At 43.3% G+C, this 16,779-nt stretch overlaps 3 protein-coding genes and 1 long non-coding RNA gene across 5 annotated transcripts; 2 read left to right on the top strand and 2 right to left on the bottom strand.

Moving 5' to 3' along the window:
* Positions 1 to 11: 11 nt before the first annotated feature.
* Positions 12 to 1,153, top strand: LOC129582019 (uncharacterized). The gene has a single exon (XM_055473388.1). It carries the CDS (start codon positions 104 to 106, stop codon positions 1,151 to 1,153), a length of 1,050 nt encoding a protein of 349 aa, XP_055329363.1. The 5' UTR covers positions 12 to 103.
* A 2-nt stretch (positions 1,154 to 1,155) lies between these two features.
* On the top strand, positions 1,156 to 8,155 carry LOC129582014 (uncharacterized). Of its 2 annotated transcripts, none has more exons than XM_055473381.1 (3): positions 1,156 to 1,247; positions 5,507 to 5,847; positions 6,635 to 8,155. In XM_055473381.1, exons 1-3 carry the CDS (start codon positions 1,156 to 1,158, stop codon positions 7,609 to 7,611), a joined length of 1,410 nt encoding a protein of 469 aa, XP_055329356.1. In that variant the 3' UTR covers positions 7,612 to 8,155. The 2 variants fall into 2 exon arrangements, with proteins under 2 accessions (XP_055329356.1, XP_055329357.1); XM_055473382.1 differs by lacking the exon at positions 1,156 to 1,247 and adding an exon at positions 1,798 to 4,053.
* On the bottom strand, positions 1,951 to 4,361 carry LOC129582010 (uncharacterized). The gene has a single exon (XM_055473376.1). It carries the CDS (start codon positions 4,124 to 4,126, stop codon positions 2,039 to 2,041), a length of 2,088 nt encoding a protein of 695 aa, XP_055329351.1. The 5' UTR covers positions 4,127 to 4,361; the 3' UTR covers positions 1,951 to 2,038.
* LOC129582030 (uncharacterized) lies at positions 4,450 to 8,213 on the bottom strand. The gene is made up of 3 exons (XR_008689576.1): positions 7,878 to 8,213; positions 7,438 to 7,607; positions 4,450 to 7,353 (listed from the first exon to the last, which is right to left on the bottom strand). It is a non-coding gene; the product is annotated as an uncharacterized LOC129582030 (long non-coding RNA).
* Between the last annotated feature and the right edge of the window lie 8,566 nt (positions 8,214 to 16,779).

The following is a 16,779-nucleotide window of genomic DNA, read 5'->3' as shown; positions in this document are numbered from 1 at the left end:
GCTTTGTAAAAACCGAATGGTGTTTTCAGGTTTGTTAGAAGTTCCTTGGACCTTGGGTAAATTAAACTAGAAAACATAAGGCTAATATAGTTGATTGATTGTAATGAAAATGACATTTAACTACTGTCCATCTTGCTTGAAGGAAACGGAGTCAGTGGAACAGTATTTTGCCAGTGGGCCGCAGTTACTATGCGGAGTGTGTGATGCCATAATTGAAGATTCCCCAATTTGCAATCCAGATTCTCCAGGAAGCGGGGAACAGTATAGTCGCCAGCCGAATCCAGATTGGTCGGGGCTGTGCTCTTCCACAAAATGGAACTGTCTTGCTGTCCTCAAGCAAGAAGACAGCCAACGTGGCCAGCAGTATCGGAAAACTATCGAGAAAAAGCAGTCTATTCTGTATCGTACGATCTGCGATTCCATTGAGTCAACAGCCAGTAAACTGAATTTAGATGCTCTCTTGATCAGGCAAATCCAGAACAAATACGAAGAGGTCCGGGCACCGCACGGTGTTGTGGGGGCGCGTAACCGGCGCCATATCGCGCCAGCATTGGGTGTTGCGTGTATCTTGTGGGTTTGTCGCCAGCAGGGATTGGATTTGCCTGCTGATCGACTGGCAGCTATTAGTGAAGTGAAGAAAAAGGATTTGTTGGGCGCGCTTATGTATCTGGAGAAACGTTTTGGATTCCCTGCCAATCGTCTGTCCGAAATTTCCCCGATTTTTCAGGATCGTGATTTGGAAGCAGATGTGCAAAATCTGAAAAAATCTTTAACGGAACAACATTTCGATGAAGCGGATACACTGATGAAAAGTCTGTCACGACTGCGAATAATCCCCGACAGCTGCACTATGGAGGGCTTTATTGTGTGTGCCTTTTATTTAATGGGAAGAAAGAAGTTAACGAAAAAGAATTCCGGTTTAAAAGGATTTTGTAAAACGTTTGGATTGGAATGTTCTCGACGTTTGGAGGCCGTGAAGGATGGACTGGACAATGCGATGCCCATGTTAGTTGCTCATCTCAATATTCAGTACACTGTGACTGCTAATCCATACTGGATTTCGCATGTTCGGGACTTTGTGACCATTTTGAACGGAGTGGATGCGAATGAGGTTCCGCAGCGCGTTTTGGATTGTTTAAAAAGTGTCTTGTAGAAATGGACCAAAGGATAATGCATCTGTTTTTGTTAAAAAATTTGAGGAAATCTCTGGAACTGTGTGATAATTTTCTGTTGGTTTCGAAAAAATGGTAAGTTGTGAATTAATCAATACTGATCTAATTTTGCTTTGCACTGCGATAGTGCGCCTATCGGCCTGCTCGATTTGCTCATGATTAGGAATCTTTCTGTTATGATTGTTTATAGATTGCTTCCGTTGTTTTTGAATTAAAATGAGTTTTTTGGCGGCAGTTTTTGTTCTTGGGTAAGAAGTAAAATGAACTTATAAAATAATTGAAAGAGAAACGATTTTTAGGAATTATCCTTGTATATCAATGGTTTATTCTGTTTTACTCTGTAAAAATCTAATTCTTGTCGATTCTTCCAGTTTTCTTGTAAAATAGCGTAAGGCTTTATCGGCCTTTATGCTTTATAGTAAAACAAAGAATAGACTTAGACTCTTGCTGTTAATCCTAAAATTCTCAAAGCTAGTTCTGTACATTCTTTTAAATTTATACTCAGATCTGTTAATCTCTCTTAAATGTTTTTGTTAACAGAAAACTGTTTTGTTGGACCAGACCTGAAGTCCCTTCGGGGTTGTCTGCTCTTGTGCCGTAATAATAATAATGCAGTACAGTAGTACTGACTTCTACTAACCGTTGTCCTTCTTCGGACTTAAAATTTGGAGTTTCCATAATTTTGTGTTTTGCCTTTGTGGTGAAACGCGTGTACGTATATGGCGATATGTAATTGTATCTCTCAGTGAATGTGCTTGAGGCGTTCGGCTTCACACAGTAAATGAAACGGACATGCATATATTTACAGCAAAAATACAGTTGTATACAAGCGGTCATTGGTCAACATTCGCGAAATGTCGGTACTATTACACGAGTGTCGGTACGCCGGTGAACGGATTGGATAACCACGTGAAGGACGAGAGTGGGATGAGCACAACGCTGCTACTAGAGCTTCCTGAAGAAGATCCAGATGAACCAGTTCCAGATGAACCGGAGCCAGAAGAGCCGTAGGACGAAGGCGAACCGCCGTACGAGTAAGAGCTGCCGGGTGAACTACCGTACGATCCGCCGTATCCCATGGTGGTCATTGGTCGCATCGTTGTGGTGGTTGCTGCAGCGGTCGTCGTGGTCGCTGCCGCGGTAGTAGTGGTGGCGGCCATAGTAGTCGTAGTCGCAGCAGCAGTCGTGGTGGTGGCTGCAGCAGTGGTTGTCGTAGCCGCCATTGTGGTCGTTGTGACTACCGGCATCATCGTGGTTGTTGTCGCTACCATCGTTGTGCCTGTTACAGGGCCGTATACGCTTCCATAGTATGCAGAAGCTGGACTGGGAGCGCTGGGAGTCGGGCTGGAAGGCGAGCCGTAACTGGACTGCATCGGGGATGCGCCGTATCCAGATGGACTGGACGGTGTCATGCTGGGCGGGGAAGCCGGCGATGACCCGTACCCGGATGACGGCGGGCTGGGATTGCTTCCGTAAGACGATGGCGGGCTGGGATTGCTGCCGTACGACGACGGAGCCATTGGTACCGGGCTCGACGGGCTGGGTGTCATAGTCGCTGGAGGTGAGGGTGCCGAGTAACTGGAACCACCGTAACTAGCCGGTGGCGTCATCGGCGAGGGCGCGCTACCATACGACGATGATGGAGTGGGAGCGCTAGGCTGCGGCGCGGGGTTACTGCCGTAACTTGATGGTGGACTTGGATTGCTGCCATACGACGAAGGCGGACTGGGTGCCATTGTGGCGGGCGGCGACGGGGAACCGTAGCTGGCCGGTGGCGTCATGGGTGACGGAACACTTCCATAACCCGATGACGGCGGGCTGGGGCTCGGCGGAGCCGGCGCCGGAGGCTGCGGAGCGGGATTGGGGGATGGTGAATAAGAACCACCGTAAGCCGCCGGTGGAGTCATCGCTGGAGGAGTGCCGGCAGGCGGAGTCATGGCTGGAGGAGAGCTTCCATAGCTCGATGTTGGTGGACTGGGGCTAGGTGGAGTCGGTGCCGGTGGTTGCGGTGCCGGATTGCTTCCGTAGCTCGAGGGCGGGCTCGGATTGCTACCGTACGACGAAGACGGACTGGGCGTCATGGGGACCGGAGTAGGTGCCATCGTGGCGGGTGGTGAAGGGGAACCGTAGCTACTGGCAGGCGGGGTCATGGCAGGTGGCGTCATGGCTGGTGGCGTCATGGCTGGTGGTGTCATGGCTGGCGGAGAACTGCCGTAGCCCGATGATGGCGGGCTTGGGCTGGGTGGAGACGGTGCCGGTGGCTGAGGCGCAGGATTGCTTCCATAGCTAGAGGATGGTGGCGACATCGGAGAGCTTCCGTAACCCGATGGTTGGTTAGGCGCCATCGTCACCGCTGTGGGCGCTCTCGTGGTCGGCTGTGGCGATGGTGCGGAATAGCTGGATCCACCGTAGCTGGCCGGTGGAGTCATTGCTGGCGGAGTCATTGCTGGAGGAGTCATTGCTGGAGGAGTCATTGCGGGGGGAGTCATCGCTGGAGGAGAGCTGCCATAACTGGATGGTGGAGACGGTGATGGAGGTTGTGGCGATGGTGCGGAATAGCTGGATCCACCGTAGCTGGCCGGTGGAGTCATTGCTGGCGGAGAACTGGCCGGCGGGGTCATCGCTGGAGGAGTCATCGCTGGAGGAGTCATTGCGGGGGGAGTCATCGCTGGAGGAGAACTACCATAACTGGATGGTGGAGACGGTGACGGAGGTTGTGGTGATGGGTTGCTTCCGTAGCTGGAAGGCGGTGACATTGGTGAACTTCCATAACTTGGAGACGGTACATTTGGCGCTGGTGTGACAGCTGGTGGTGCCATGGTGGCAGGAGGCGAGGGGACTGGTGCTGAACCGTACGATGAGCCATACTGGCGGGCTTCCGGTAGGAATAAAGCATTAGCAGTTATTACACAGGATAACGATAATAAAATTATAAGGTGTTTTCTCCTGGCCATTTTGTATGCGTGCGCGTGATAATACTTTGAAGTAGTCCTTGCACCAGTCGAGCGGAAATAAAAGTGGCAAGAAGTGTGCGTGCCGATAAGAAATGTTTATTTATCGATGAAGTTCGAATTTTACGAAAGGTGACGGTTGTTTGTACAAGGACAACGATATTCGACTGCCGTTATGATTACGTAAAATGTCGTTTTCACCCTTCTGTTAAGACGGTGATTTTTGTATTGTGTTCGTAAAGAAGCCTATTGACACGATTTTTAATCGAATTGGAATCTTAGTTTTGAACATTTTCACGGTTTTGAAAGTGTGAAAAGGTAGCGGACTTTGCGATGCACATGGATATTTTTCGTAGAGGTGAACGGCACAGTCAGGTTCAAGAATGTACGACGCTGCCTGTTATGAAACAATTATTTCGATCGTTGTGGTCACTGATCTTTGTAGAAGTTTTTCAGTTAATCTAACAGAGTGGCTTGCACGCTCACAATGGCGTTCGAGCAGCTTGCATCCAGTATGGTCTACAATTCAGTTGAATATGACAACGATTATTGCATTACGCTTGCTGTATAAGACTTGATTGAAATATATTAGCGTTTTCCGTTGATCACGGAAGAAGTACGAATCAGCTGTCCACCACTAATGAAGATACGATATCACAAGCAATCCGATCCAACAGCAGTTATTAGTCCTGTGCTGAATTTACATACAAGATTTAGATCAGATTTTTTCAAAAATTCTCGGTGCGATTGGTGGTTGCACTTGTGCACATAATTACTCGCTTATTTAGGTCAATAAAATTACGTAAATTAAACGTAACGCGTATTATGGCCCGTAGAAATATTTTGCTCTTCGTTGAAGCACGCCAACTAGAGTAGATGATTGTCTTATACGGTTATGGTTATGAGCAAACGTGTAATTAAAGTTTGATCTCTGAAGTTGTCAAAGTCATTACCGTGTTGCCGCTGGTATATTAAAAACTAAGTTATATGCACCAAAGTTTTGATCTTTTGCGGTATAAGCATCGACTACGTTCTATAGGAATAAATGTTAACGGCATACGTCACTGCGCTCTATAGCTAGAATCTTAATTCGTTCAAAGGGCACCTATAATTCACCTTGTTAATTTTTTAGGTTGAATAAATTTTAAGATGGTTTTTGTATTTTTGATTAATTAAAGCTCTGAAGTTAACTGCAAACGTAGAATATTTGGAATTCTTGGCCGTGCTGACAATATCTGTATAAGCTAAGCGTTTCTATGGCGAGATTTGACTTTGGGAACTTTATGTTTTCGGCAAAGTTACGGAATCAACATACCGGCAAAAAGTAACACAAATTTCACTCTTAGAACAAACGCTACGAGTTCAAATTGTTTTTCATTGCAGTTTAATACCGCGCATGTCTGCAGCTTTGTCATTTCCACATACCTGCGCAGGCGACCAGCGTGACGCCGCTGTCCGGAAAGCTGCAACGCTGTTTTCGTACTTTCCAGACTATTCGGAAGAGGAACTGAAACCTTGGCGGCAACTGATTCATACTTACAGTGCTAACTGGTCTGGTATGCATCAAGGACCGGAAATGGTTTCTCTAAGCATTATCCCGGATGAGGGCTACAACAGTCGTCTGATACCGGATCGACCGTACCGAGGTCATGGCCCGGTCTGTCTAAACAGCGGCAGTCCGCTGGTCAATCGAACTTGTTGGTATGTGGAACTTGATGTTATTGGTAAGATAAGTTTTTAGTTCAGAGTAATACAATGCATTCAGTCATTCACATATTATTCAAGAATGTACATAAACAAATTATGTACTCATGTGTTTCAGTTACTTAATTGTGTTATCCTTGTTTATATGCATTTCAACAGCTTATAGCAATTTTATTGATTGTGAATACTCGTACCTTGAGATTTTAAGTATTTTGCAGTTATTTTTTAAAATCATTTACTAGTTCAGGATTCGAAATTTATTACGAAATTCGTTCGCGGAAGCTACCACATATTGCTTAAGCTTTTGTGCCATATGAAACTGTTGTGGTGTTTGGGTTTTTGTACGGAACACCTGAACAGTGAAGCGGTATTTTTTTGATAAAATTGTCTTGCGGTCCAGTATAATTCATAATTATTTTGATTAATTTTAATCGATTACAATTCTTATTAGTTACGATAAATTTTGCAGCAGTAGGCAGATTATTCAGTGGAGATTTACTTTTGTGATGAATAATCGCATTTCGTTTATCTACCGCATGTACAGCTCGAAATAAGTTAGACTCTAACTTACTGCAGTACTCTAACTGTTAGAGTACTGCAATAAAGTGTCAGTAATGCACTCGAAATAATTTTGGCACGTCGAAAAATTAACAGAAGCATAACGTCCAATTTGCCGTTGCTAGCTAGATTCGGAAAATATCATTTTGGTAAAATTCTATGTTACAGAAAATGTAAAATAGCATATCTATATATCCTTTTGTTTTCGACGTTCTTAAACCTGAATTCTGATACGAAGCAATTTTTAAGCGAGCTACGATATCCCCTGCGCTGGATGCCAGTTTGAAAACGACATTGAAGAACGGCCACGTTACCATTTACGCTGCAGTCTAGCCCATGTGGACAGTCATATCCGTGTGAAGAAATTTAAACTCTCCACCCTGGACGGGCTGTGGATGATGGAGTTCGAGGGAGAGGAAATGCCGCTGGTCTCCACCGGCCCCGATATGCTGGACTCGTATTACACGATGAACACCAGTAGTTTCGGCCGGAGCAGTACACTGATCTGTCTGCCACAGGACGCCTGGACCACACATCCGATATTCAGCGGCGACACGGCCCTGCGTCTGGATATCGTGGTTATGCCGGCGTTGCGGGAAGCCGACATCCTCCGCATTATTATGCGCGATCAGAAAATTGATGTGCAAAATCACACGGGACTACGGATGCTGATGGAGAAGTACCGGCAGTTAGTGCGTGACCCGGATTCTGGGAATTTCACCTTGCTGCTGGAGGACGGAACGGTGTTGCGGTGTGAGAAGAAAATTCTGGCGCTGTGCTCGGATTACTTTGACGCTATGCTTAAGCATAGCAGCCGCGAGACCAACGAGAACCAAGCGGTCATTCGGAAGTTTTCCCTGGATGTGGTCATGGAGTTTCTGATTTTTGCGTACACGGGTGAATGTCCGTCCATGGGAAAATATGCGGAAGAGGTTCTGGAGCTTGCGGATATGTATCAGGTTAAGGGACTGAAAGAAAAAGCCGAAAAGAGTCTGATGAAGCGACTTAGTAAAGGCAATTGTATGAAAATCCTGGGCTTGGCTTTCACGTACAGCTGTCGGCGTTTGGTGGCGCCGGCCTTCATCATGTTCAAAGCGTTCGGCTATGAGCTGTCACATGAGGAGCAGTTTTGGGACTTCAATCTCAAATACGCTGAAGAACTGAGAATGTTGGATGTCTTTTGGTTTGATCCGCTCTTCGGGAATATTCCAATAAAGGAAAACTAAAAATATTGTATGGCTTAGATTAAATCGCGAACATTGTTTTTATAAAGCTTTGATTGGTTTCTGGGAATATCCCTTCATGACCGGCGTCGCTACTTGTTACTGCTATCTGACTTTGTTAAGCAGGAAATTTTTACCGCTTTTTTTAAAATATTTCTACTGCAGGGCGATTACATAGAAGAATACTTGTATTTGGCGGATTATGACAGGACTAGAGCAGGACAACTATAGATATTTACGTATAACATCGTTTGCACGGTTGCACCTACCCAATCAACAAATCCAGATTTACACTTTTGAGTGATGTGACCACTTGAAGTTTTGGAGCTTAAAGCCAGAACAATGAATACGATTAAGGATGAACGGTAATTACTTATTATTCCGATTGTTTATCGGTCGATTGTTAACCGTAGATGAGTAATTTACCGCAATTTTACTCGTATAAAAAACGATCTAAAAAAGTGCCGAATTCAAACCAAGAAACAATTCGCATACAAATACAATGCTGCTCGTTTTCTAGGAAAATTCAAAAATTAATGACATCATCTCCGCGTTTGAACCCCACAAAATGATGTCATGACTGTGCTCACGCTGGCCAGATACTATTAAATATTATTGTGTACAATATGATATTATGACTTCAAGTACTGTACAACAGAAAACAATAGCATACAAGAGCGGATGACTCACAGTAATAGTTATTCATATCTGGAACAAGTTCGAAATCTCGCGATTCACTGTTTTAAACACGAAAGCATTTTGAACAAATCACCAATAGCAACACGGGTATTTCTTCTAGCAACACCCTTTTCGAATGAGAGCGCAGCAGTCTCCAATCAGTTTACATCAGTTTCAAGTGAAGGCGGTATCTCTAGCCGGTAGTTCGGAATGATAACGTTCATATAGTTTCATATGAAAGGGTATAAAAGCTGCGACCGTTTTAACAACCATGCCAGTCCAACGCAACAGCCTAGCGTGAAAATGCTTTGGCAAGCTGTATTTCCTGCCATGGACGGAAAAAGAAACGATCGCGAAGTTGGCTAGGGTCGGCCATTACGAAAGCCTCTGGAAACGAGATGGGTGAGTGGCAGCATTTTTGCTTTGTTCGTAATATTGTTTAATATCCTTAGTGACCTTTAAGTTACTTTACGTAGATTTTATTAACTGAATTAAGCACTTTCTGACTGGTATTTAGCGCAGAGTTGCTGTAAATGGCAGATAATTTGTGCACGACGACGATACTGAAAACGTGAATTTTCAAACTGCGAGGTTTTTTTGTATTGTAGCTCGCTGGTGTTATACATATTTTGCGTACAAATTGTCAGGTTACCCGTAATAATGTTTATTTTCCGAAATAAATAATTATGACCAGATATTAATTTTATACAGTATGCTGCTAAATTTTATTATTCAGTATCAGCCAGTCGTAACCTTGTATGCCCTCGTGGGATTTCCATAATTATTGATATGTTCACTATACAGGAGTGATTTTTAAACAGTATGAAAAATATTGAGTGTATGAAATGTTGCTTTCTTTCACTTCTTGTAGTTACTTGGTAACGATGGTGACCTTTACTTTTGTTGTTCAATGTGTACATAACGAAAGAAAAAATTTTATCACGAGTTGTTTACGCTTTTTAAGTTGTACTGCAGCTCGCCAGTTCTAGTACGCAGAAAGGTTCCATGAAGTATTTCGAAGTAGCGTATAAGCTGCGTAGTTTGTCAGAGTGGTACTTACTACTGTACATACGCACTGCCATCATTCTAAACCATTTGAATTTGCTCAGAAGCCTGATGGCGCTGGTCGATCGTAGCATGTGGCTTGCTCCAGTGATTTTGAATGAGTCAGTCGAACTATGACATCAGTACTTGTAGAAGCATTGTGTTCACTGCGTTGTGTTATCGCATAGATACTTACCGCTAGTTCTACAGTCAGTTCTTAAATTGAAGCTTTTTTTGTTGGTAGGTTACTACTTCAATAATTTTATGACTAGTGTATTAATTACTTAACTTGTTGAAGAAAGTGTTCTAATAATGTGCATCGAGCTTTTACAATTCTATCGTAATGCACAAAGCCAAGCGTACAATATAAGGTCAATTTATTTGCACCATGGTCATGTTATGGTCTCGGTTTATTGAGATCCCACATCTTTCCGGTATATTAGAAGATGTTAAGACTGACCTCGGCTTTTCACTCAGAGGTACTTCGCACTGTTGGTTTTTAATATGCATTTTGATTCTCGGTTTATGATGAATCAAACATTGCGGCGCGCGACGATATCGACGTTTTGAATTTCATGGGGTGTATCAGCAAAAATCTGAGATTAATTATGGCGGTAAATAGAACTGTTTCGTATAAAAATTTTTGAATGTATGATGTCCATTTTGAAAAATTCTGTTCTGCAGCTCTGTTTATGTGCAGCTCGGTTTATTGAGCAGCGCAGTCTAAAAACTAAAGACGTAAAGCAATGTTGGTGTGATATCTATATGTTGAATTATGGCATTTCATGTCGAAAACACACGCTAATTTTTGAATTGATCGATAACTGTTTATACTTTATACTTCGAAGTACAGTACTCGTAATGATTGTCGAATAATTCTCGGCTGCGCTACATGATCGAACGGTTTATTGTACGACCATGTTTAATCGGTTTACGGTTTAACGAATGCCGATGTTACTGCGTTCTCGGTTTATGAAGAGCGCTCAATACAGTCCTTTTGTGTTCTGTATGGTGAAACTTAAAATGTAGAACCGTGTATGATATGTTCGCGGTGTATTAGTGGGCATTCATAATTTGGTACGGCTGTGGCAAACACTGGTAATGTTAAACTTTAGGACTGTTGCCTGTACATTGAGTAATAATGTTCGCGGTGTATTAGTGAACGTTCATAATTCTGTACGGCTATACTAATGCTAAACTTTGGAACTCTTACCTGTATTACACATCTAGATATTAGGTAATAATGTTCGCGGTGTATTGGTGAGCATTAAAAGGTTTCCGGCGATGAAAGTACATTTAATGTATTTGAGCTGATTGCCTATAATTCCTTCTTGCAGCTACAGCCGTTTCTTGACCGGAACAACCCAATTTCCGGGAAACCGGACTTCTGGCGAATGGTCTTCGTACTGCAGCGTGTGGGGTGGTGAGTGTACCAGAATGTTTCTATAGGTCCGAACGCATTGCTAGCTTTCTCTTTCGACTTCAGGGCGGATTGCGTCAGGTCGCAGGACAGGGATCCCTTCCTCCAATCGTCGATCCACAAAATGCGTTCCGAGCTAAGCGATTACAAGCTAGCGAGTGACCTTTTGTGTGTTCAGTAATTCGATGACAGCAGCAGTAGCGGTAACACCAGAGATTCCTTAAGTCGAGGGAGAGCAGCGTTTTCCATGTAAAGATCTCGCCTGTATCATCGCGTTAAGCCTTCGTTAGGACTGAAGCGTTCCGTCGGATTAGGAATACAATTAGCTGACTAGGAGTAGCAGCCGCTTTTGTCCGTGTAAACCGAACTTTGGATTAGAAATCTACCTACACAAAGAAAATTTCGGGAAATTTTCGCTTTTCCTTTGTAAGCGGATTTCAAAAGAATTTTCCTGTACGTGAGCAACATTTTCGAAAGCCTTTTCAAGATTAAGGAATTTGGATTTTCGTACAGCTGTATGCCGTAGTGGAGTGTGTGCCTAATAGTTACCTGAAGTTGTGAAGTTCGCAGTAGGATTCTGGTGCGTGACGACTAACCTTTGATGTAAATGGATAGAAGTATGCCTGTATTTGTACCCACTATCGAGTATGTTTTTTGCCGTACATACTACCTGTGAAAGATGACCGTGTGCGTGTGATGTGATACGGAAGGGGCTAGCAAAGTAGTCAGCCTTACGGATGCAGTGAGCTTTGGGTAATACGCAGAGCGCACCTGTAGACGAACGGGACAGCTACTACGCAGCCAACCGGATGTACTCCTTAGTTGCTACGAAACTTTTGTTGTGTGGCAGGCAGAATGGAAAAATCGGCCTTGGTCCTTCCAGTTCTAACTCGAATAAACCGAAGTTTTCCGATTACATTATACGGTACTCAGCGTAATGTCCGGTGTGAAGTATGGGAATGGCGAAAGTAAAAGATTCATGGACGGGGTAGAGCTGTAGATAACGTTCTTTGTACCATGATGAATTTCAACTGAAAATTTCCAAACCAAAAGAATTTGAACACCATTCAACATCCTACTTTATACCACGGGGAATAGCTACCGAAAGGTCAAGCTGCGTGTGCCTACCTAGGCGGAAGTGTCTGGTTAAGAATACATATCTGCAGTGATTTAAGGATCCTTTCGACATAGCCATAGTCAGCGGGAAGTCCAGAATATCCAGTCATTACCAATAAATAATTTACAAGTACAGTAATTTACGCAAGATTCATGGATAATGGATAGAATTATCGTTCAGCAAGAATATCTACAAAAAAACGTTTAAGACAACATCATTAACCGAAGGATCTCTTTTCCACTGGGTAAATATTATCATTCTTAACCACCATTTCTCAATTATTTTGCGGTTGTTTAAAATTTGGGATCGTGCGCATCAACAGTAATTGTCATGGGATCTTGTTATGGAATCGCAAGGCCGGTTTATAATTTTGATTTTGCTGAATAACTCCCGGTATCACCGTTATTCTTCGTCCTGATCATTAGACAACTAGCTTTCTTTAAACATACAAGGTTAAATCGTGAAACCATTATCCTTTTTCATCGGAGCGTTTAGTTCGTGAATCTACTTTAATCCGTTTTAACTACTGCTTTAAGTTTGTTTATTCCGTTTGCGCTATAATGTGGAGTACCCACGTTTACGGTTAGTTACTGTACGTATACGAACCTTCGATTTTGGAAGTCGTAGTCGCTTTTTGTCACTTCCAGTAACTGCATTTTGCTACTTCAATTTGACATTATGGGAGTTTGTTCCGTGTATTGTGGGAGTTACTCCTGGTCATCTGTATTGGAAGTTGGGAATGCAAAGTGGAGTGTTTTGCGCGACGCAGTTTATGTATTAACAGCGAATACGGTCACGTTGTTTTGTATATCGTCCACTCCCGTTGCATCGTTTGTTGGTCAGTCCAGTTGAAGCATTTTCAAAATCTGTTGATATTTTATCCGGGTTTAATTTACAGTAAGTAACGTCTTCCTTGATAACTTATTTGTAGTCATGAAAAAATCAGGTTTTCATTTTTATTTCTTGGTGGTGTAGTAGGCCGTTGTGAACAACCTACCAGGTCGAAGGATCTCGCGCCGCGTTGTCCGAGCTACCGTTTAGTTTTTCGATAGTGCCATCCAACCAGCAATTTCCGCTTCCACATCATAGCAGCATTTAACAGCTAATCAACCACCAACACAGATCCTTGGTAACGAGTGAAGTTGATTTCCCTAATCAAGGTCATTCCTATCAAGGATGGGGAAGCTGAAATCCATTACCACACAAACACTCAGCCACAATGCCAACACCACACCATCGGGCAGTTCCAGCAAGCAGTATTCCATTTTTCCATAGATTATTGGTGACGACCGGTACGCGTAAACGCTCACAATTCCCCTACCCGAAATCCGTCACGAACACAATAGCGTTCAACATCAGCAGCGGAAATCCAGCCATAACCAATTAGCATTTCAGCAATGAACATGATAGTTGGGAACGGGATGGATCCGCGCCGCCGCACAGTTTTGTCCTTGCGTTCAGATTTTTCTCTAGGTGCAATAGCCGTCGACAAAGGCGTACATGATACGCAGTAATTCAGCTTTCAACTTCCATTTCCAATAATCCAGAATACAGCAATAGGAAGCCACAACTAAGTCCACAGTACAGCCCAGGAAGTCTCCACACTACACTTCACAGCGCAGCATCACCTTCAGCTTAGCCTTAACAGGGGATACATAGAAGAGACGGGTAAAGTGAAACTACATGTAACCTGAGATGGGCCGTCACATCCAGGATCAGCGATTCAGGATGTCCAGTACCAGTACAGTAATATCCAGACATAACAGCGTAGCCGTATGCCCTTTCCTTTGACGCCCTCGAACTGCGAAGTAGTGCCGGTGAAAGCTGATTTGATTAGCTGACGCGTTTCCTCCTCATGTATGCAGTAGAACTATTAGAAGCCCAAGCCTCGCAGCGAAGTAGACGATATGGCGACACAAATGAGCATTAGCATCGAGGGATTGCCGTGTATTCTCCAAAGATAGCTGTCCGTACCCGTGTAACCAACCGCTCCAGATTTATTTAAGCAGTATGCCGGTTTATATAAGTATAGCAACAGTCCTTATCGCCGCTTACCATCGCAGAACGTAGTTGCAGTGACCGCTGTCGTCGTAATACACAGGTATCGTCGGTGTGTTGTCTTTTTTTAGTACCGTTTGTTAGGTGTGTTTTAGGTCGTCATAATATCGTTTTCCTGAAGTACGCGTATCGTGAAAGTCTCCAAGAGTTGTCTCCAGAATAGTTTCCGGGATTTTTCGGTTAGCTGAATCCGTATTATGAACGTTAGCTACAAATCGCTTTGTCCGTTTTCTACGACTACAGTATCGTACGTCAAAAAAGCCTTGTACTATCCGCAAGCGTTACCTAGCAATGTATGCAACAATGCAATAAGGAGAAGTAACCTTTATGGAGTAGAACGGGATGGGAGCGGTAAAGATTCAAGTGTTATCATTAGCCGAATGTTTGTGTGGTCCAGTTGTCCGTAGATGGATTTAGAAGTTTTAACTTGGTTCGGATAGCCACCCGGAACTGTAAGAAGGATCAGCTAGGATTTAGACGTTATGGATTTCCTTTGTAACATCCGTAAGAAATGTGCAGTGTACTGTAATTATCAAGTGTCCGCAATGGGGAACTACAAGCCGAATTTAACTGACGACGAATGTAAGCAAGGCGTAGCCGTGTGTGCAAGTGTCATCGTAGACAGCCTAGAAGCAGGAACGGAGTGGGATGGTTTTCGGAAATTTGTGCTTCCAGTATTCCTACGCGTAAGAGTCCGGTTGATGTACTTACTGTACGTTAGCGCTCCTGGTTTACATGGATGATGTGCTGCGTGTGCGTAATTGGACCGTCGCCGGTCCTTGCCGTTTCTACTGTTGCAGTTGAATTCCAGTTTACCGTTTACGTCTTACGGATAGCCAGTTCTAGATGTTACGTGAAATCAATGAAGCTACAGTACCTTGAATGGTTGGAGAATTTTTCGAAGTCTGTGCCAGATCAATCGTGAGCATTGCAGTATTATTGCTACGTGAAGCTGTCAGCTATGTACAGTGTGGTTGTGCCCTTGTGATCCGGGATCGCCGATCCCGTTGTGCAGTCTCATTGCAGTGTTAAGCGTTCATGTTGACCTTACGGAACTGTGTGGAAAAGTTGTGCATCGGAATGCAAGTTTATGGACCATGGGGGATGGCCGGTACGGTTGCAGTTTGTTTCTCGTCATCTTGCGTTATGTCGTAACAGGAGATCACCTGAGCGGGATCGGAAAGTGCAGTAAATCGCAATGGATAGTCATTCAGTCTGACCGGATGTGTAGCCATACCTTTAACTGTTGAAGGACAAGATGCGAATTTTTCAAAGTACGAAAGTTTCTGCGTCCATGTTTTCGTTGAAATTTCTCCGTAGATGTCAGTTGGCAAGGATGTATGATTCTCGTAAACTTCAAATTAAGGACAGGAGAAGCCGATATAATTTCCTTGTTAAAGCAGTAAGAAAAGATGTTGCCGTCAAGTATTCTTGAAAGCGGTTGAAGTGAATTAACTGGATCGGTGAAATGCCTGAAATTGTACTCAATTATGGTGAAGATTACGGTAGCCGAGCAGGTGTCGTCGTAGATCTTAAATACCGGAATTGAAGAAACCATTTTTTTCGGGAAAAGATAGTCCTAAATGAGCTAGTACCAGTACCGTTTTGACCGGAGATTCGTAAGCGTACGATTAGCCTCTACAGCTGCTGAAAAGATCCATTGATTTAATCCAGTTCTTGGTATACGTACTGGTAAGCAGATCGATACTCATTTTCTGTTTTGCGGAACTTTGCCTTACAGTATTAAAAACGGGGTAAACGCCATTGGGAAATCTTTCGGGAAAGTTGGATGCCGTAATGATAACTTTCGGAAGCTAATATTAGAGGTAACAACGTGGACTATTTGACAACTGAATATTTTGGCAATTTGTTCTCCAGCAAGATTTTCGATCAAACATCATGGTTTCGTCAATATTTTTTTCCCAAATCGTTCACTTATGTATGCGGTAAGCTTTGGAAATTATTCTTATATTTTGTTTGATAAACTTGCTTCCAGCACCTTCTTTGTTCGGGAATTATTGTTTTCGCTTTAAAGTATTTCGGAAATACTGAACTCCTCGGTAAGCCAGCATCGCTTTTATTGCTTCTATCTGGATAATGACGTTTTCAGCATTGTTGCCGAATTACGTACTTCAAATGATTACTTTGCCTTTTGCGAATTTCCGGAACATTTTCTTGTCAATTTTGGGAAATCTTTAAGCCTTTCGGAGCTTCCGTAATAGCATCTGTGGAAACATCGTTACAAGTTAAAGATTCTAGTCCAGCCATTTCCGATTGCAAGCCTTCTTTGAAATTTGTAACAAAATAACGGACCAACACAACTGTCAATTAAGTCAACTCTAGCACTTCAAGTTTCCTTTTGATTTTCTCGTCGTAAAGTTCAACTGGAATATTTCCAACGAATTTCGATAGCGTGATAGGAAAGCGGATAACTTCAACTTCGCATCTCGTGAAAGAGTTTAGTGCTTCTGGTAGAGTTTCCGGTACTTGATGGTTAGATTCGCTTAATTAGGATCCGCTCTTGTATAGGTACGTAAAATCTTTACTTTTCCGTGCTGCTTTTTGTGTTTTTCGAGTCTTTAGGATAGGTATTACTGCATTTTCGGTACGTTTCGGATTGTGCATCTTTAACACCTCTGCGCTTGTCGAAAGTATGGCCCGAAATTTCGTTTCGCATTTGCTGATAGACTTCCGTTTCTGATATAACGGCATAATCGACATTTATACCACCCAGTTTCCAGTTGCTTTTGTGCAGCATCCATTTAAGCATTGTGCTATCTCATTCACTTTTGCCTCGTCTTTTATCAACCGCGTCATGAGCAGCTTTTTAACAATCGTTACAAGTTCAGAATTA

Source organism: Paramacrobiotus metropolitanus, unplaced genomic scaffold, assembly GCF_019649055.1.
Source record: "Paramacrobiotus metropolitanus isolate TYO unplaced genomic scaffold, Prichtersi_v1.0 Parri_scaffold0000006, whole genome shotgun sequence".
In the NCBI taxonomy this organism is placed as follows: Eukaryota; Metazoa; Tardigrada; class Eutardigrada; order Parachela; family Macrobiotidae; genus Paramacrobiotus; species Paramacrobiotus metropolitanus.
The sequence above is the reverse complement of the archived record's forward strand: the minus strand, read 5'-3'. Positions and strand labels throughout refer to the sequence as shown.

What these genes read in the sequence shown, in the direction of transcription:
- LOC129582019 (XM_055473388.1), top strand. Translation starts at nt 104, where the DNA reads ATGAAAATGACATTTAACTACTGTCCATCTTGCTTGAAGGAAACGGAG.
- LOC129582010 (XM_055473376.1), bottom strand. Translation starts at nt 4,126, where the DNA reads ATGGCCAGGAGAAAACACCTTATAATTTTATTATCGTTATCCTGTGTA.
- LOC129582014 (XM_055473381.1), top strand. Translation starts at nt 1,156, where the DNA reads ATGGACCAAAGGATAATGCATCTGTTTTTGTTAAAAAATTTGAGGAAA. An exon ending in CTGTTGGTTTCGAAAAAATG is followed by an intron (nt 1,248 to 5,506) that starts GTAAGTTGTGAA and finishes TTTTCATTGCAG; the next exon opens with TTTAATACCGCGCATGTCTG. An exon ending in TGTGGAACTTGATGTTATTG is followed by an intron (nt 5,848 to 6,634) that starts GTAAGATAAGTT and finishes GCAATTTTTAAG; the next exon opens with CGAGCTACGATATCCCCTGC.